A 21,899-nucleotide genomic window follows, 5' to 3' on the forward strand; every position below is an offset into this window, starting at 1 on the left:
GAGTCAAAATTGACTCGATAGCACTTACCAGCAACAACAACATAATCAACCCAAAGGCAGAAGGCTCCCTATCTAGGTGACATCATGTGTGTTCTGGCTTGCTGTTGTTGTTAAGTGCCATCGAGTCAGTTCTGACTCATAGTAAGCCTGTATAGGGTTTCCAGGGAGTGACTGGTGGGTTTGAGCCACCAGCCTGGTGATTCAAACTTACTTTGCAATAGAGTGCTTATCCTACATCACTACGCCACACTGTTCTGCCTGTTGTTGTTAAGTGCCATAGAGTCAGTTCCAACTCATAGCAACCGTGTATAGGGTTTCTGAGGAATGGCTGGTGAGTTTAAATTGTCAGCCTTGTGGTTCCAACCAACATTGTGGTCCAGTGCTGTTCTGTCTAGATCATCCTAAAAGGCTTTTAGCTGACTCTTCCATTTCCTGACTATTGTTTGTCATAACCATTCTATACATCTGTACCAAATTGTCCTCTTTAAATAATGCTGGTATCATGTTACTCAAAATTGTTAAAGTTTGTAATGGTTCCTTTCTCACTAGAGAAGATGGAGTGATATGCCAAAAATAACATGAACATTAAGGCTAGACACTGCTCTTCTAATCCTGGTCATGCCATTGCTCAGGTGTTTGGCTTTGAGCATTTTACTTCATTTCTTTAAATATGGCACATTTTAGGCACTTAAATAGTTGATAAATACATGAGTTCATAAAGAACCTTTTCTCTCATCTGTAAAGTAGAGATAAATTTAGCTGCGTTAGAAAAACTCGATCTGCTTCTCGAATGGTTAAGTTGAAATTATTGACAAAGGTATACAATTTATACTTAAAAAGTAGAATATATTTAGTATTGAAGAAATCTCTAATTAGAAGTGCTAAAAGGAATTTCAGTATTTTTCAATAATAAACATAATTGGACTAGTCATTACTTTCTCAAGTAAGACAGTGGCTATTCAAGCCTATGTGGATAAAATCACTGAGAATACAGCCTTCAGTGTGGATTACATATCAACAAAAAGAAAGCAAAAATCCTCACAGCTGAACAATAAGCAGCATCATGATAAATTGAGAAAATATTGAAGTTGTCAATTTTCCTTTACTTGGATCCATAAACAGTGCCCATGGAAGCAGTAGTCACGAAATCATAAGGCATATTCCATTGGGCAAGACTGTGAAAGGTGTCTTTAAAATGTTAAAAGCAAATATGTCACTTTGAGTACAAGAGAATACTTGACCCAAGCCATAGTACTTTCAGTCACCTCATATGTATGCAAAAGCTAGACAGTGAATAAGGAAGACTGAACATTAGTTTATGCCTTTGAACTATGATGTTGATAAAGAATCTTTAATACCATGGGCTGCCAGAATACTCCTTAGAAGCAAGGATGATAAGACTTTGTCTCAAGTACTTCAAAAATGTTATCAGGAGGTATTGTCCCTAGAGAAGGACATCATGCTTGGTAAAATGAGGGTCAGGGATAAAAAAAGGAAGCCATAAAACCTGATGACTTCACACAGTGGTGCCAACAATGGGCTCAGACATACCAACAATTGTGTGGATGACGCAAGACTTTGCAGTGTACAAGGGATCAGTATGAATTAGAACCAACTTGGTAACACCTAATAACAACATCAATAGAGAAGCAGAGACATTTGGAGAATCAGATATTAAAATAAAATAATAAATTTCAATAGGAACCATTGAACAAATATTTCAGTATATTATGAAATTCATCTCTAAATAATGAGTTTGTTCAAAATCCATTGCCATTGAGTCAGTTTGAACTCATGGTCACTCTATGTGTTAAAGAGTGGAATTGTTCCACAGGGTCTTCTTTGCTGTAATGTTTCTGAAAACAGATTAGCAGGCTTTTTGTTTTGTAACACTACTGGGTGGATTCAAGCTGGCAAACTTTGTTAGAAGTCAGATGCAAACTGCTTAGGAGACTTTCAGGTATAGTGTTGCTGTAGTTGTTAAGTACCAAGACTTATAGGGATCCTGTAGAGGGTTTTTGAGGAATAGCTATTGGGTTTGCAGACCAGTGCTGAAAGTATTTTTTTTTTTTACTGTATTTATTAATTTCATATGCCTGATGATATAAATCAAGGCTGAACACACATTTAAAACATTTACTAAGATAGTTTCTTCTTTTATCGTCCTTGGCACTGAAGAAGCAAAGAAGCTAAGATTCAGTCTGTTTTCTAGACCTGGTTTCATATAATTGTGGAATTTGACCTGAAATCTGTTGTGTTCACTCACTATTTCATAGTGCGTTTGCAGCTTCTGTTGCCCTGAGAGCTCACTGAAATTCTAGACGGTAATAGTAGTAAACTCATAGTAAGTTACTGAGTCTTCAGTGGCATTGTGGAGTAAGATCAAAGTCCACTCTCATTTTAGTACATGTTCACGTTGTGCTGGGCCACTCCATAATGTATAATCTTAAACTGGTTACTAGAACCCTGAGTCTTTTTATTTTCATATGTCTAATTTTGGCACTATAGGATAAGCACTAGACTGCAAGGTTGGTTTGAACTACGTGATCTGTGGCTCAAATCCACTAGTCTCTCCAAGGAAACCCTTTACAGGATTGCTATGAGTCAGAACTGACTCAGCAGAATTTAACAACAATAGCAATTATGATTAAATTAGCCCACATCGCCAATAGATGCTCTGTCCCATATGTCACCATCTCTATAGTAGCTAATATAGAATCTGCATATAGTAGGCAACTCTCTTCTTTTATCTTTGATCCGATGCCTAAGTATCATGTTCCCCAAATAATTTTTACCAGAGTATAGAAAGTTACGTAGGTGTAGTGACTTTCATGATGGAAAAAGACCTCCTCAATAAGTTACATATCTTAGTTACTCACTTTTAACCTTATTCTCCAAAGACATCTCTTATAATCACATAGAAAAATGTAACCCAGAAATGTAATGACTTAAGGACATTTCAACTGAAATAAGAATGACAGATATAGAAGGCACATTCTTCCCTATCAGGAATTGAAACAAGTAGACAGATCTCTTCATCTGCAGCTTCTCTAATTCTATAATTAATAAATCTGTGTTCTCCTTGTGCTGCCTCACTACTGTGCTAATTTTTATGTATTTATCATGCAGTTTTATACAATAACAATGACAAGAGCAATAGCTAAAACCACTCAGTGCTTATTAGTTACCATGCACCGTTACTGTGTTGTTGTTGTGAAAGCAGATTAGCAGGACTTTCTTCTGCAACACCACTTGGTGAATTCAAACTGTCAACCTTTATGTTAGAAATGGAGTGCAAACCATTTACACTGCCTAGCCTAGGGCATTTTCAGGAGGGTAATTGGAGTCAGTGCTGTCATGGAGACAATTCTGACACATACTGACTGATCCCATGTGTTACACAGTGGTGTTCCTTACATAGGGTTTCCTTGGCTGTTATCTTCATGACAGATGATCTTAGAAAAGTTTTTCATGGTATTGTTTTGTGGGTTTGAACCACCATGCTCTAGGTTATTGGTCAAACACAAGCTGTACCACTTAGAGACCTTGGCATTGTTATAAGAGCTTTGTGTTCATCAAATCATTTGATAAATCATTGATTGTTACAAAATTCATTATTATGGGCTTATTATACCATTTCTTTGAGAAGACAAAGGCAAATATAGAAAAAGTCAATACTTACCTAAGGTTCCAGTATGAGTGGACAGTGGAGAGAAGATATACACCCAGGCAGTCTGGCTGCAGAATCTGTGTTCTTTAATCAGCCTGCTAAATTGCTTCTCATAGATACATTTTCATTAACAAAAGAAAGCTTGGTTAACTCTGTGTTAGTCAAACTGAAAAAACAACAACAAAAAAAAGTATAGATTAGAAAACAAAACATCCTTTACATAACTCAAATTACTGCTGCAGGACGAGAGACCAATCATCTCTGAGTATCCCCCATTTGACGTGGCCTGCCTCAGTTATATAAGGACATCTTGGCATTCGCAAAGTTAATTGATTGTATGGGCTTTTCCACTTAATTACCTAAATGTGACCATCCCCAGAACAGTCTACTATTTATGTAGGACATCCATCTTGTAAGAAAAAACAACAGCACAATGTGAATTTTCTTAGCAGACAAGTCACATTTCTAAGAAAAGTACAACCTTTAAGGAACTTCACTATTACAAACAGTCCCACTTGTAGTAAAAGCTGTTTAAGTCACAGTAAATTGTGTTTATAAACTTACAGTGAGAGATGCCCTCTTTCTTTTCTTTTTTGAGGGGCCTTTTTTCTTAAATCTTATATACAGCATAAAACAAATTATCTGGCACTTTTCCAACTACAGCAACACAAAAAGTTTGGCCTCAAAGGGATTCCTGGGGTGAATATCCTCATTGTGTATCGTGCCATCGGTGTGTCTCTGTGGAACTGGTTAATCTCAAATACTAGTAGCTCTATAGCTATTAGAGGAAATTTCTTCTATTTCCATCCATATTTCCCTGAGGGGCAGTAGCATAATGAGTTCTGATTTGTTCTATTCTACCTTAACAAACAGAAAACTGGCTTCCACCTATTGAAGTATCATGAACTATTGTCCACTAAATTCATTGCTCCATTCTACTTTATATGCACATGCATGCAAATGTTTCCTTCTGTTGTGCATGGGGTCACTATGATACATCACCTAACAACATAAAAACATGCAAATGAAGGAGAAACAGTACTCATTGTTTGAAGAATATCAAGGATGAATGGCAATGAAAAAGATTGTTGTTGTTGTTGTTAAGTGCTGACAAGGAGGTTCTGACCCATAGTAACCCTGAGGAGCAGCTAGTGAGCTTGAACTGCAGATCTTGTAGTTCAATCAACTTTGCAGTCCAGTGCATTAATCCACAGCACCATACCAGGATAAATACTTATTTTCAAGGAAAAAATGTACTTAACTACCTTACGTACATTATATAAGTACTTCAAGTGATTACTTGGACTTATGATACTTAACATTCTGTACATTCTGATGTGGTGCTACAGGATAATGCACTGGACCATAATGCCAGTTTAAACCTCAAAATCAGTAGTTCGAACTCACCAGCCGCTCATTTGAAACCTTAGCCAGGGTCACTATGAGTCAGAACCAAGTCAGTGGCACTTAATAACAACAATGACAACATTGATTGGAGCCTTGGTGGTGCAATGGTTAAGTGCTCAGATACTAAACAAAAATGGCAGTTCATACCTGCCCCAGGGAGTCCAGTATGGCGCTGTGGGTTAATGTGCTGGACTACAAAGTCCATTTAAACCGCAAGGTCGGGTCAAGTTCACCAGTTGCTCCTTGAAAACGCTATACTGGGTTGCAATGGGTTGGAACTGACTTCATGACACTTAACAACAACAACAACAACCACTACCCACCCCATGACTCTGCAGGAGAAAGATCCGGCAATCTGCTTCCCTCAATGTGACAGCTAAGAAAAACTTTGTGGGTCAGTTGTAGTCTGTCACATGGAGTCACTGTGAGTTGGAATCGACTGGACAGCACCTGACAGCCCACCTCTATTATGTTAAATATGTACTTGTTGTTAAGTGCCGTCGAGTCGGTTCCCACCAATAGCGACCCTGCACAGGGTTTCCGAGGATGTAAATCTTTACGGGAGTAGAAAGCCTCATCTTTCTACTGCCATATATATGTTGCATGAAATAGATCTCTTTAAATCACATATGTGTGACTAATAAATTTTCAGAATTAAAAGATGTCTTCTAATTGATAAGTGCTGTTGAGTCACTTTCGACTCATAGTGACCCTATATAGGGTTTGCAAACAGCAACTGGCAGATTTGAACCACCATCCTTGCCGTTTGCAGTTCATTGCTTATCCTATAACACCACACCAGGCCACCGATCCCCACCTTTTATCTGAGAGCTCTCTTTAATCATTGGAATAATCAGTTATTCAGCCTCTAAAATAATCAGCAACACAGAATTGGTCCAAAAACTCTCAGAAAAATTAGAGAGAAAGAAAGAACCATTGTATGATTAAGGCAAGATCAAGAAGAAGGGGAGAATTAACTCATTAGTTATTAGTAAAAGGCAAATAAAATATGCCAGATCCTCTTAAAACACTTGTACATATTACTTTTCTTGACATTACTAAACTAGCACCAACCCAGATGAAATGTGAATATATAAGAGCACAAGAATGTAATTCTGAGATAATGGTTGCTGTAGCAATAAAGTGTAGAAGTTAAGAGCTTTTGTCCAGGGAACAGAGAAAACCAGCTTCTCAACTGATCACCTTGGACAAGTTGCCAATATCCTCAAACCCCAATCTCTCATCTGTAAAATGAGTACAAAAGCATCTTGCACATGACGGAGTGTAAGAATTTAATGTGAACTACATAGCTACTTTCCAACATACAGGAAATGGCCCATAATTATAGCAGTGATTATACCGTTGGTGTTTGCTATAGAAAAATCATTTCAGAGTCCATTCATAAATTTTTGATACTCATTTTTAATCACAGTATATTCTGTTGGTTTTGTTTTATAATCTTTTCTGCTTTAAATTGAAGAAAGCATTGGACTCTGGGAGCTTACTGACCCGTAGATACAAATAAAAAGTTAAATTTCTCAACAACTGAACATTAGTCAGCATTTTCCACCTGGAAATAAGCAGGTGTGTACCTAAGGATATATATATATATATATACTGGAAGTGCATTTGAATAATTTGAATCCATGGTTGTAAATGTAGCTTTACAGCCTATTCAAAATTAGAAGTGTTTATTTCAAGGTGAGTTCTTTAAAATTTATCATTCTACTTTTCTGTTTAAAAAAAAAAAAATGTACTCCCTTTTTGTTAATGAATGGGATCACTTTTTTTTTAGGTCTTGTATTAATTCAAACACTTAATTTAAATATTTTGTGTATGCAAAAGGCTAATCTTTGTGTCTTTGTTTACATAATCATACCAGACTATCCTATAAATAATTTAACATGTCTATTCAGCGAAGTGGTTACAAATCAGGCTGCTAACCTCAGGGTCAGCAGTTCAAAACTACCAGCTGTTCTGCAGGAGAATGATCATGCTTTCTGCTCCTGTAAAGATTTATAGCCTTGGGAATCCAGTACAGGGTCACTGTGAGTTGGAACCAACTCCACGGCACATAACAACATTCAATGCCATATAAATATGTTGTTGTTAAGTGCTGTCAAGTCAGTTCCAACTCATAGCAACCCGGTATAGGGTTTCCAAGGAGCAGCTTGTAGACTTGGACTGCCAATCTTGCAATTAGCAGTCCATTACTTATCCTACAGTACCACAATAAGACTATATATATATATATATATGTTGTTGTTAAGTGCCATCAAGTGGGTTCCGACTCTTAGCAACCCTGTGTAGGTTTCCAAGGAGCTCCTGGTGAGCCTGAGCCACCGACCTTTTGGTTCAAACTGACTTTGCAGTCCAGGGTCCAATGCATTTAATCCATAGTGTCACACCAGAAATATATATATAGTCTACTTTACTTCCGTCCTACTGCTCTATAAGACAGTGTTTTGATCTTCATTATCTTGATTTTTCTGCCACTGCAGCACGTTTAATTATCTACAATAGCATTCAAACATTAAGTCAAAGGTATTTAAAGAAATTCTGATTGAGCCAATCTTGTTGTTGTTGTGCTGTGGAGTCTGTTCCAACTCATAGCGACCCTGTACAGGATTTCCGAGGCTGTAAATCTTTACAGGAGCAGAAAGCCTCCTCTTTCTCCCTTGGAACAGCTGGTAGTTTTGAACTGCTGACCCTGAGGTTAACAGCCCAATTCATAACCACTATGCTACCAGAGCTCCTTTGAGCTAACCTAGAGCCCTGGAAACTGTGATTAGTGATTAAGCTCACTGTACACAGGAGAAAGCTAGTAGCCTGTGGTTCTACAGTACCAAGCAGTTTTAGGCCTAGAATAGTTCTCATAAGACTCAACTCAAGCCTTGATTTCTATATAAAGTTGTTTCTCAAAACATGCAACCCTATGCACAACAGAACGAAACACTGCATAATCCTAGGCCAACCTCACAATTGTTGCTTGAAACCATTGATGCTACCACTTTGCCAATCCATCTCACTGGGAGTCTTCCTCTTTTTCTCTGACCCTTCACCTCACCAAACATGATATCCTTCTTCAGCAACTGGTCCCTCTTGACAATATGTTGGAAGTAGGAGAGATGAAATTTGGCCATCTTGGCCTCCGAGGAGCACGCTGGCTGCACTTCTTCCAACACAAATCTGTTGGTTCTTTTGACAGTTATGACACTTTCAGTATTCTCCTCCAACACCATAACTCAAAAAGCATCAATACTTCTACAGTTTTCCTTTTCACTGTCCAGCTTTCACATGCATATGAAGTTATTGAAAATACCATGGCCAAACAGAAGATTTAAGTACTGAATAACAATATGTATTTGTGAAGTACCACTCAAGTCATCAACTGATGTTTATAATTTCTATACATTTTATGATACTAGTTTTTAGTCTATATAAAATACAGCATTTACCCTTGAAATATATTTATTATATATTTTATGATCACTAGATTTACATTTACAAGCAAGATTTATTGATAATTTCTGGTGGTTGAAATCAAAGTAAGGATCAATACTTGAAAAATATGGCCTTAATGATAGAAATGATGCTGGAAATCACATGATAGAATTTTGTAAGACCAATGACTTCTTAATTGAGAATACCTTTTCTAAACAACATAAAAGACAGTTATCCACATGGACTTCCCTGATGGAATACACAGAGTCAACTACATCTGTAGAAATAGATGGTGGAAAATCTCCATATCATCAGACTAAACAAGGCCAGGGGCAGACTGTGGAATAAGTCATCAATTGCACATGTGCAAGTCCAGGCTGAAGATGAAGGAAATTAAGACAAGTCCACAAGAGCCAAATTAAGACCTTGAACATAACCCACCTGAATTTAGAGATCATATCAAAAATGGATTCACTTTAATTGTTATCAGAACTGATTGTGAGGGTTGGAAATGTAAAGGTAGATGTTTTGTAGCAAAAGGGAGTGATTGACTTTGCAGTCTAGGAGCAGAGGTCCCTGGGACCGTCAAGGGAAAAGAACAGAAAGTGGGACCCTACCCAGAGAAGCAGTGACACCAGAGATGGAGGCAGAGATGATGACATGGAGAGATGAAGCGGCTGGGGATTTTAGACCCAGAGAGGGAGAAGGGCTGTGTGCTGATGACCAGGAATAGGCTTGCAGGGTATAACCTTTGGTTGATTGATGATGCATGGAAGGAATTGTAACCATGGCAATGAAATGAGATATGATAGGATTAATGTAAAGCTAATGTTCTCTCATGTAAACTATTACATAATTCACAATAATACATTAAAAAAAAAAAGAATGGATTTACTAATGCCTGATACCAGGAGAGTTGTGGGATGACATCAAGAACATCATACAAGAAGAAAGCAAAACATCATTAAGAAGACAAGGAAGAAAGAAAAAATCAAAATTGATGACAGAAGATACTCTAAAACTTGCTCTCCAGTGTAGAAATGCTAAAACAAATGGGGAAATGAGGAGGTAAAGAGCTGAACAGAAAATTTTAAAGGGAGCTCAAAAATACAAATTAAAATATTATAGTGAAATATGCAAAGATCTCAGCACATCTCAAGCTGAGAGACCTGAAGAAAAAAAATCAAGCCTTGACTTGAAATACTAAAGGATTTTTGGGGCAAAATGTTGACTGATGCAGAAAGCATCAAAAGAAGAGGGAAGGAATACACAGAGTAACTGTACCAAAAATAAATGGTCTGTATTCCACCATTTCAAGATGTAGGATATGATCATGAGCCAGTGGTATTCAAGGAAGAAGTCCAAGCGCATTGAAGGCACTGGCAAATACCAAGGCTTCAGGAATTGATGGAGTACAAATTGAAATCTTCCTAAAAAACAGAGGCAACACTAGAGACACTTATTCAGCGATGCCAAGAAATTTGAAAGACAGCTACCAGGACAACTGATTGGAAAAGAACCATATTTGTGCCCATGCTAAAGAGAGGTTGACCCAACGAAAAATGGAAATCATCAGACAGTATCATTAATATTACATGCAAATAAAATTATGCTCAAGATAATTTAAAAATGTCTGCAGCATGACACTGACAGGGAACTGCCCGAGGTTTAAGCCAGACTCGATTGAGAATGTGGAACCAGGGATATCGTTGCTGGGTGAAAGCTGAGAATATGAAAAGACTTTCAACTGTATGGATCATGATAAACTATAGACCACATTGCAGAGAATAAATATTCTGGAACAGTTCATTGTGTTCATGAGGAGCTGTACATGGACCAAGGGGAAATCATTTGAGTGGAACAAGGGAACACTAAATCATTTAAAACCAGGAAAGGTGTGTGCCAGGGTTGTATTCTCTCACCATACTTATTCAATCTGTATGCTGAGCAGATAATTTGAGAAGATGGAGTATTTGAAGAAAAATGTGGCATCAGGATTGGAGATAGACTTATTAAGAACCTATTATATGCAGATGATACAACCTTGCTCTCTAAAAGCAAAGAGGACTTAAAATATTTACTGATGAAGATCAAAGAACACAGTCTTCCATATCCGTTGCCCTTCAATGTAAAGAAAACAAAAATCCTCACCATTGGAGCATAAATAACCTCATGATAAATGGAGAAAAGAATGAAGTTGTCAAAGACTTAATTTTACTCAAATCAACCCTCATGGAAGCAGCAGTTACAAAATCAAATGACGTATTACATTATGCAAATCTGCTGCACAAGACTTATTTAAAGTGCTCAAGATTTTCAAAAGCCTCATACTCATGTGAAAGCTGAATAGTAAATAAGGGAGACCATAGAAGAATTGATTCTTTTGAGTTATGTTGTTGGAGGAGAATATTAAAAATACCATGGACTGCTAGAAGAACAAACAAATCTGTGTTGGAAGAAGTGCAACCAGAATGTTCCTTGGAAGCCAGGATGGCAAGATTTCATCTCTCTTCCTTTGTACATATTGTCATTGGAGGGACCAGTCATTGGAGAAGGATATCATGCTAGGTAAAGTGGAAGGTCAGTGAAAAAGAGGAAGACACTGAATGAGACTGGCACAGTGGCAGCATCAGTTGCTCAAGCTTAGTGATTGTGAGGATGGCACATGACTGGGCAGTGTTTCTTTCTGTTGTGCATATGGTCACTATGAGTTTGAATCGACTCCAAGGCACCTAATAACAACAAGATGTACATTCTAGATATTGAGCAGTTTTCAAACCTAAGGTGTGCAAAACTTAATTCTCATGAACTTTAAAATATCATTAAAGATAAACTTGCCTTTGAATTGAGGTGTTGGAGGAGAATACTAAAAGTGCCATGGACTGCCAAAAGAACCAATAGATCTGTTTTGGAAAAAGTGCAGCCAGAGTTCTCCTTTGAGGCCAAGACGGTTAAACTTCATCTCTCATACTTTGGACATATTGTCAGGAGGGAACAGTCGCTGGAGAAGGATGTCATGCTGGGTAAAATGAAGGGTCAGAGAAAAAGAGGAAAACCCCCAACGAGATGGATAGACCAGGTAGCATCATTGATGGCATCAAGTGTGGCAGATGTAGTGAGGTTGACCCAGGATCGGACATTGTTTCGTTATGCTGTGTATGGGGTCGCTATGAGTCGGTTCCGACTCGATGGCACCTGACAATAACAACAGCAACAAAGATGAACTCTAACTAAGACATTTTTATCAATTATGTTTATCACAATATTTCTGTTACTCTGGGCCATCCTCCAAAAAAACAAAACAAAACAAAAAAAAATTATCTCTATGATTTACAAGTTAAACTAGCTGGTAGTATTTTTTTTTTCCCCCAACTGTTGGTTGAAAACCATTTTTTGTACCCTTATTCTCAAATCACCAATAATCTAGAGCAGACTTAGTCAACACCCTCTCTTTTTATATTTACTAGGAAAACTCAGGATAATCATACAAATTGTGCAATTGCTTAGGGTTGCAAAGATTGGTTCTGTAAAGGGAAGGCAAAGGAAGAGGAGTTTAAGAGTACAGTACATAGATTCCTTCTGCTTATTTGGCCTGATGTGACACTGTAAGATAAATACTGGGCTTCAAATCACAATATCAGCGGTTCAAGCCCGCCATCCATTCCTAGGAAGCCTTGGATGGACTCGACAGCACTTAACATCAACCTCTTAGACGCCTGCCAATTTCAATCTCTTCCCTGGAGGTTAGCACTGCACAAAATGGGCTAATATGTTGCTATCAACCTCAATGTCAGATTATCCAATAAACAAGCTAAGTACGGGCTTACTTTTGCTTACTAATCATTAGTAAACAATTCCACATTTTTTTTCACCACATCAGGGACACAGTACCCTTTAACAAAGCAAGTTTAGGCTTAAATGAGCTTATTATTAATCTCTAGTGAACAGTTTCTAATTATGTGAAATTGTTCATTACAGATTAATAAGTAAATACATGGTCTACCTTGCTTTAGGTAATCCGCTCCTATTGAAAGATTTAAAGGAATATTCAAGGTATTTATTTATTTATTTATTCAGATAAAAAGGATTCTGGCTGAGTAAGAGATAAATTATAAAAATATTTGAGACTTACTGATTATTTAGCAAACATCATTGAGACATTTCTTCTGTGCATGATGCTATGCTAAGCACGAGATGTAGTGTGTACAGTCACAGAGACAGTGTGTGCCATTGAACTAATAAGTCTTGGACTGCCCTCCTGCCTTTGCCATCTGTTGAATATCTGAACAAGTTGCTATATATGTGTGAGCCATCACTTTCTCACCCATAAAGGGATAATTATGTGCAGATTCAGAGGGACGCATTTGTTAGTCACCTGGTACATGATGTTACTGTTGGGTGCCATTGAGTTGATTCTTACTCATGATAAATGTTCCCAAACTACTATTATTTTCCCTATTCAAACTGATGGTTGCATATTTCCATATGAATGAAAACATTTTATCTGTAGATGAATAATAGATTATTTTTTAAATACATTTTAGCAAAGCCATTTTCATTTATGTGCTAGATGATTTTTAAAAAATACTAACAATTTTAGTTCATGTGTTGTTCTTATTTATATCTTTTGTTCAGTGTCATGTGAAAAATGTAAGACAATAATGGTTGTTTTTCTGTGTTTCCACCCGTATGACTGGAAGTGTAATTAGAAGTACTGAAGGCCTCTTAGCAATTTGAAACTTTAGAAACTAACCATTCTATGTACGGAGGTCCTCAGTAAAAGTGTCAGCAGAGGCTGACCTCTCAGCCAAACCAAACCATCCTGATAAGCAAGAATTCTAGCACAGAGTCATTACTGCGGCAACTTTCTCACTTTATGGGATGCTCTTTGTTTTAACTTGTGTACTTGGTATCACCATTGCTGCTGCTTTTAACTTTTGGTGATTTTAAAATTGAACTGCAAGGTTGGTGGTTTTAAAATGTACTGCTCTTTAGACTGTTCTCCAAGAAAGAGCTATGTCCATATTATATTCCAACATGCTGTCACCTACTCTCCACATTGGGACTGGCATTTAGTCCTAAGATAAGTTGAACAAGCAAAATTAAAATGGGCATATTACTTAATAAATTATTTTTAATGAGTTAGCACACAGAAAATTGAATAATCTAGGATGTACTTTCAAAAAATGCTTGGGAGAATAAAACATATGTTAGACTATACATTGTGTTCTTTTGTTTTTGGTTAGAGTGCTACCCATCAAGCCTGTGGCCCAGTGGAATAATGCACTGGACTGCAAGGTCTGTTCGAACCGCAAGGTTGGTGGTTCAAATTCACCAGCTGCTCCTCGCAAACCCCATTAGTGTTGCTAAGAGTCAAAATTGACTTGATGGCACTTAAGGATAACAACAATGTCAACAAATGTGGAAGTCGTTTCCCATAGACAAAACACAAGAAAAAGCTTTCTGTTTGCAAACTATTGAAGCTTTCATGTGGCTTTGGTCCTCCAGTTTCATTGCATGTAATTTTCATATCAAGATTTTTTTTTTAAGAAAATGTTCTTTTGGCCATCAGGTGGGGAGAAGGAGGGAAGAATATTGTAACTGCTTGCTTAGCGTTGCATATCGTTGTTAAAGAATGTTTTCTCAAATTTTATACCTTTTTTCTAGTCTAAAACATATTTGTGCAGCTGGCAAGGAGAAATGCTCTGTTTCACAGTGGATTTCGCTTTGGGATTCACCTGTTTTGACAGTAAGACAAAGGTAAGACACCAGGCAATAATGACAGTGCCATTTGGTAATGGATTTTAAATTACATTCTTCAGAACTTAACACTTAATAGCAGTCACCAACTATGGTTTTTTGTGTACGTGCATAAGTCCAATTTATTCTTTTATGAACTATCTTCTTTCTATTATTTCAATACCCCAAGATTTTCATAAGCCCTAGATCCTATTCAGTGAACACAACAAATGAAAATCTGTTGGGTGAAATTTCTTTATATCAGTGTGGGATAATGTGGGGAGAGTACAATATGATTTTTTTCATTACTGCTCAAGGAAAGGATCTATAACAATAAACATTTTGAATAGAAACAGTATGTTTGACTTAAAACCTGAGAATTTTACTAACGGTAGAATAATAACTATACCAGTGAAATGTAGTGAGTTTGCCATTTCCACTAATGTAAAACTCAGACTGAATTTCAGTTTTACTTTATATAAAATTATCAGTGTTACTGTTGGGTATTAAACCCATTTCCATTTGCATCTCTGAGAAACCTGGATTTTCACTGAACTGCATAAATATTATGAAAACATAAAGCAAATATTTTGTCATATGTTATGTTAAAATATTTACTGATTCTTGGTGTTATGAATACTGTCTTTATCACATTTGCTGTATTTACATAGTAATTTCAAATAATACCTTTGTTTACTTGTTCAACATAACTTCAATGCATTGTGTCAGCATTAACCACTTTTGCATTGTGCAGTAGGTCAATACTGAATAAGAAAATGCTTATATAACAAATCTTAATAAGTGTCATTCATTTTCATATACCCGTTTATTTCCAGAACTCTCTAAATTAAACCCTATACATTAATCATTGGAACTGATTTATAAACACTTAGGAAATCATATTGTTTGTTCTTATTTATTTTCTGTTTTTCTAGAGCAGTAGTTCTTAACCATAGTTGAGTTTTCCTCCCAGGGTCATTTGGAAATGTCTGAAGACATATTTTGTTGTCATCCCTGGGATATTTTGCTGGCATCCAGTGTTTGAACTACAGTGCAATGCATAACCCCCCATAACAAAGAATCATAGGGACTAAAATGCCATTAAAGGCTGAGAAATTCCATTCTAGAATAAGGGGTTTTATAAACTTCTGGGTCATAAAATTAATTGTGGTCATTCATTTATTTCCTCTCCGGGAAATTATTAGTATATTTTCACGATAGAGTGGCAAAAAATGGTGATTTACTACTACCCCAAAGTGTTGCAGTTGGAACCCACCAGAGACACTTCAAAAGACAGACCTGGTGATCAGCTTGCAAAAGGTTTCACTTTGCACATTTGGGTCGCCACAAATCAGAATTGACTCAATAGCAACTGACAGCAATAAAGTAATAAAATGTATTCACACAAAAAGTTTATATTTAAAGAGAGCTCATATATGCACCATCCACTATCATAGTCAATGCTGTTAGCTCTGAGGCCAAGCAGAAAGTAAATGACTTTCTGGCTCTAAATCAGCAGGTCCACAAAATGTGACCTTGGAGTTACACACTGCTTAGATCTCTATTGACATCATGTGATGTTTAGCTATAGCTATATAACATTATTACATGGGTCCTCTGAAATAACTGTATGTTGGTGTTAGCTACTGTTGAGTCAGCTCAAATCAGAGTCCCCATGTAGAACAGAACAGCAGTACCCTGCCCAATCCTGCACCATACTCACAGTGGTTGCTATGCTTTGAGTCCATTGTTGCTGTCACTGTGTCAGTACCTCCACTTCAGGGTCTTCTTCTTTTTCACTGGTCCTCTATTTTACCACACGTAATGTCCAACATGAAAAAGCTGGACAGTGAATAAAGAAGACCGTAGAAGATTCAATGCATGTTAGTTATGGTGTTGGAGGAAAATATTGAAAGTACCATAGGCTGCCAAAAGAACAAACAGATCAGTACAGCCAGAGTGCTCCTTGGAGTCCAGGATGGCCAAACTTTGTCTCTCCTACTTCAGACATATTGTCAGGATAGACCAGTGGCTGGCGAAAGATATCATGTTTGGTAAGGTGGAGGGTCAGAGAAAAAGAGGAAGACCTCTAACAAGATGGATTGTCAAATTGGCAGCATCAATGGGCTCAAGCAAGGCAACAGTTGTGAGATTGGCTCTGGACTGGACAGTGTTTCATTCTGTTGTGCATAGGGTCTCTATGAGTCAGTACCAACTCGATGGCATCTAACAACAATGTCCATCTCCAGAGACTCTTACTTATAACATACAAAGTCTTCCTATCCTTGCTTCTAAAGAGTATTCTGACTGTACTTCTTCCTACATACATCTGTTGGTTCTTCCAGTAGCACATGGTATATTAAATATTCTTTGCTAACACCATAATTCATATGTATCAATTCTTCTTCAGCCTTCCTTCTCTATTGTCCGGCTTTGCATGCATATGAGGTGATTAAAAATAAATTACCTGGTAAGGTGTATCTTACTGCTTAAAGTGACATCTTTGCTTTTAAACACTTTTGTTGTTATTCGGTGTCATCGAGTCAGTACCGACCCATAGCAACCTTATGCACAGCAGAACAAAACACTGCCTGATCCTGGGTCAACCTCATTACTGTTGCCATACTTGAGTCCATTGATGCTGCCACTTGGCCAATCCATATCATTGGGGGTCTTCCTCTTTTTCTCTGACCCTCCAGCTTACCAAACATGGTATCCTTCTCCAGTGACTGATCCCTCCTGACAATATGTCTGAAGTATGAGAGACGAAGTTTGGCCATCTTGGCCTCCAAGGAGCACTCTGGCTACACTTCTTCCAACACAGATCTATTGATTCATTTGGCAGCCCATGGCACTTTCAATAGTCTCCTCCAACACCATAACTCAAAAGCATCAATTCTTCTACGGTCTTCCGTATTCACTGTCCAGCTTTCGCATGCATATGAGGTTATTGAAAATACCATGGTTTGGGTCAGGTGCACCTTAGTCCTCAAGCTGACATCTTTGCTCTACAACACTTTAAAAAGGTCTTGTGCAGCACATTTGTCTAATACAATACATCGTTTGATTTGTTGACTGCTGCTTCCATGAGTGTTGATAGTTGATCCAAGAAGAATGAAGTTCTTGACAACTTCAATCTTTTCTCCAATGTAAGACTGTTGTTTATTGGTCCAGTGGTGAGGATTTTTGTTTTCTTAACATTGAGATGTAATCCATACCGAAGGCTGTGCTCTTTGATCTTCGTCAGTAAATGTTTTAAGTCCTCTTCACTTTCAGCAAGCAAGGTTGTATCATCTGCATATCGCAGGTTGTTAATGAGTCTTCCTCCAATCCTGATGCCACGTTTTTCTTCATAGAACCCAGCTTCTCAGATTATTTGCTCAGGTTGAATAAGTATGATGAAATAATACAACCTTGTTGCACACCTTTTTTAATTTGAAACCATTCAGTGTTTCCATGTTCTGTTCAAACAACTGCTTCTTGGTCCAGATTCCTCATGAGCACAATTAAGTGTTCCAGAATACTCATACTTCACAATGTTGTCCATAGCTTGTCATGATCCACACAATTGAAAGCCTTTGCGTAGTCAATAAAGCACAGGTAAACATCTTTCTGATATTCTTAAACATGTTACATTACAGCATATTTGTCCAATGCAATATGGCATTTGATATTTTAACCAATGCTTCCATTGATGTTGATTGTGGATTCAGGTAAAATTGTTGACATTGAACATTTATCATTATTAATCCAGTTGTGAAGATTTTTGTTTTCTTTGTATCGAGATGTAACCTATACTGAAGACTATAGATTTTGATCTTCATAATTAAGTACTTAAAGCTCTCTTTACTTTCAATAAGCAAGGATGTATCATCTGACTATTTTTGGTTCTTCATGATTCATCCTCCAAGCCTATGTTCTGATTCATTTAGTGTAACTTCTTGGATGTTCTCAACATGCAGATTGAACAAGTATGGTAAAAACATACAACCCTTACACCCACCTTTCCTGATTTTATATCAACACTCCTTGTTCTCTTCAAAAGACTGCATTTTGGTGTATGTACAAACTCCTCATGAACACAATTAACTGGAATTCCCATTATTTCCAAACTATCCATAATTGACTGTGATCCCCACTGTTGAATGACATTGCATAGTCAACAAATCACATATAAATATCTTTCTGCTATGCTCTGCTTTTAGCCAAGATCCATCTGACATCAAGAATAGTAGCTCTCATTCTACATCATCTAACTCTGTTGAATTTCTGGCAATTCTCTGTCAATGTGCTGCTGTAGTCAGTTTTGAATTATCTTCAGTAAAATTTTGCTTGTGTGTGATATTAATGATTTTAGGCAATTTCTGCATTTTGTTGGCTCACTTTTCTTCAAAATGGGCAGAAATATGCATCTCTGTCCATGTAGCTGTCTTCTAAATTTCTTTTGGTGGATGAATGTGTGCCTCTAGCTTAGCATCTGTTTGTTGAAACATTTGGTATTCTGCAATACATGAAGCCTGTTTTTCACAGTCTTCATTGCAACTTGGATTTTTTCATTCAGTACCATCGGTTCTTAATCACATGATCCCTCCTGAAATGCCAAAACACTAACCAGTTCTTTTGGGTATAATTACTCTGTATTCCTTCCATATTCTTTTGACAATGAATTAAATATTGATAATTTAATAAATATTGATTCATTCGATATTGCAACTCATGACTTGCGTTTTTTCTTCAGTTCTTTCACCTGTGTTTCCTTTCATCTAGAGGAATACTGAGTATGTTCTTCACTTTTGGTTTTTTAACTCCAAGTTTCTGCACATTGCATTATAATACTTTTACTTTGTCTTCTAAAACCACCCTTGGAAATCTTCTGTTCAACTTTTTTATATTATCTTTTCTTCCATTTGCTTTAGCTACTTTACATCCAAGAGCAAATTTCAGTCTCTTCTGACACCCAGTCTTTTTTTCTGTTCTCTTTAGTGACCTTTGCTTTCTTCATGTATGATGTACTTGATGTCATCCTACAATTCAGCTGGTCTTTTGTCATTATTCAATGTGTCACATCTATTCTGGAGATGATCTTGAAATTCAGCAGAGATTTGTCAACATCATACTTTGACTCTTGTGGACTTATTTTTAATTTTCTTCAACTTCAACTTGGACTCATATAGGAACAATTGATTGTTTCTCAATCAACCCCTGACCTTGTTTTAAGCACAGTGTTATTGTATTTTCCTGTCTTCTCTTTCCACTTATGTAGTCAATTTGACCTGTGCATTCCACCCAAGAGGTCCTTGTGTCCTTTTGTGTTTTTGAAAGAAAGATATTTGCAATGAATAAGTCACTGGTTTTGCATAATACTGTCAGGCATTTTTTCTATCATCCCTGCTGTATTTTCCAATTGCTGCTAATATTTTGTTCCCAGCTTTCAAATTCCAGTCACCAGTAATAATCAAATGCATCTTGATCACACATTTGATCAATGTGAGACTGCAGAAGTTGTTAAAAAGTCTCATTTTGTTGAAATGCGACATTAGTGATTGGTGTGTAAGTTTGAATAATCGTTATATTAACTGTTCTTCTTTGCACAAATATGGATATTATCCTATCACTGACAGCATTGTGCTTCATGATAGATCTTGAAATGTTTTGTGTGTGATCATGAAAACCATACCATTTCTCTTGAATTTTTCATTCCTAGCAGAGTAAACCATAAATCGTCTAATTCAAAATGGCCAATACCTGTCCATTTCAACTTATTAATGACTAGGATAGCAATCCTTATGCATTTTTATGACTTCCAATTTCCCTATATTCAGACTTCTTACAGTCCATATCCTAATTATTAATAGATGTTTGAAGCTGTTTGTACTCATTTGAGCAGTGCCACATCAGCAAATGAAGGTCCTGAAAGCTTTACTCCATGCCTGTCATTAAGGTCAATTCTGAATTGAGATGGCAATTCTTCCCCTACTCATACTTTGAGTGCCTTTCCACTGAGGAGCTCATCTTCTGGCACTATACTCAGACAATGTTCTCTACTCTTTATAAGGTTTTCATTGGTCAGGTTCTTTCAGAAGTAGATCACCAGGCCCTCCTTCCTAGTCTGTTTTGGTCTGGAAGCTCTGTGAAAGTCATGTACCATGAAGATTCTGCTGGTATTTGAAATGTAAAGGCATAGCTTACAGCATCACTTCAGCAAGCAAGCTAACAACCGTACAACAAATGGACAGATAAGTAGTAGATAACTATCCTAGAGTAAGAAAAATATTTTCTATAAAATTTGTAAATATAAAGTTTCATACTGTTTGCTTCTATTTCTTCGTAGTGTTTTCAGGAAATATGTATTGGTATTTGTCAAATTTCACATTAAGAACAAGTTTATGTCAACAACTTAACTGCAACCTGAAATGTTTTCCATATCCATTATTTTAGCTAAATGTATAAATGCCATCTGCATAGGCCTTGGGAATGTAATTTACCTGGAAAGAACCCTGTGGGTTCTTCATTTCTGGGAGCAAAACTAACTCACTAGAAATGTTTTCAACACCTGTATTTCCTAATGTGATTAGAGCTGTGTTCTACCATGGCCATTTACCTTGTATTGCTGTTTCTGTCAACAGCTTCTTCACCTGATACAGATTTTCCCCAAAAGTGAGTCTAATCTTATACTTACCTGGCAGAGGTGATTCCATGATCACATAGGTTTCCCCATGATCACATAGGTTTCTCCAGATGTGCTGACCCTTGTGATATCCCCAAATGTGGGAAACTCGACTGCATAATTTGTGTTAGTGGGGGACTGCGTTCGCAGGTTCCCCTGGGTGGGGGGAGTGAATCTAATCTTGATATTGAAGGCTTAGTATAGTGACAACACAGAGGAAGATCAACACATGTCAACCTGTTGTGATGCCCAGTATTAGTTTCATTTTCTAACTTCATCTTCTTCCTTTAAAATTATTATACTAGTTCTATTTCCACCTTCTTAACACTGACAAGGGACCCACCTTTTAGGAATAAACATTTGTAAATTTGAATTCCAGTCCAGATAATCTTATAAATAGTAATTACCAAGTACTCTCCACTATTTCCTTCACACAGACCTTGCCAGCCACCCCACACCTGGGTATTTAAGGGAAAGGAAGCTACCTCCTCTAACTTAGAATCTTGGTGTTCCTCTGAGGATACCATTGGAAGATTTAGCTCAGCCTGAACAAATTAAAAGAAACATGCTAAGATCTAGTATACCAAAAAGGCCCTTAGCTTTCTACATCCAGAATTTAATTTCTGACAACTGCTGTACTTTTCCATTCTAGTGACTAGCCTGGGGAATTTGAGTACACTGGGGTGATAGAAGAACGTTGTGTTGCGTGTGTACTCACTTCAGTAACAAAATTTCTACTTTCAGTTTTCTAGTAATTTCCCTTTCTTCTTTGATTGCTCCATCATGGCTTTCTTTATTTAGACTGCTACCTTCCTTTTTAAGGAGCTCTGGTAGCGTAGTGGTTACGAGTTGGGCTGCAAACCACAAGGTCAGCAGTTCAAAACTACCAGCTGTTCCATGGGAGAAAGATGAGGCTTTCTGCTCCCATAAAGATTTACAGCCTCGGAAATCCTGTACAAGGTCGCTATGAGT

General features: G+C 37.2%; 1 protein-coding gene across 1 annotated transcript in view; it reads left to right on the forward strand.

Moving 5' to 3' along the window:
- Positions 1-21,899, forward strand: part of SNTG2 (syntrophin, gamma 2) — a 624,924-nt gene that overhangs the window by 510,126 nt on the left and 92,899 nt on the right. Inside the window, exon 16 of the mRNA XM_006863995.1 lies at positions 14,189-14,281. Within this exon, the coding sequence (XP_006864057.1) occupies positions 14,189-14,281 (93 nt within the window). The remainder of the gene's footprint in view (positions 1-14,188; positions 14,282-21,899) is intronic.

Source organism: Chrysochloris asiatica, unplaced genomic scaffold, assembly GCF_000296735.1.
Source record: "Chrysochloris asiatica unplaced genomic scaffold, ChrAsi1.0 scaffold00058, whole genome shotgun sequence".
NCBI classification, from domain to species: domain Eukaryota; kingdom Metazoa; phylum Chordata; class Mammalia; order Afrosoricida; family Chrysochloridae; genus Chrysochloris; species Chrysochloris asiatica.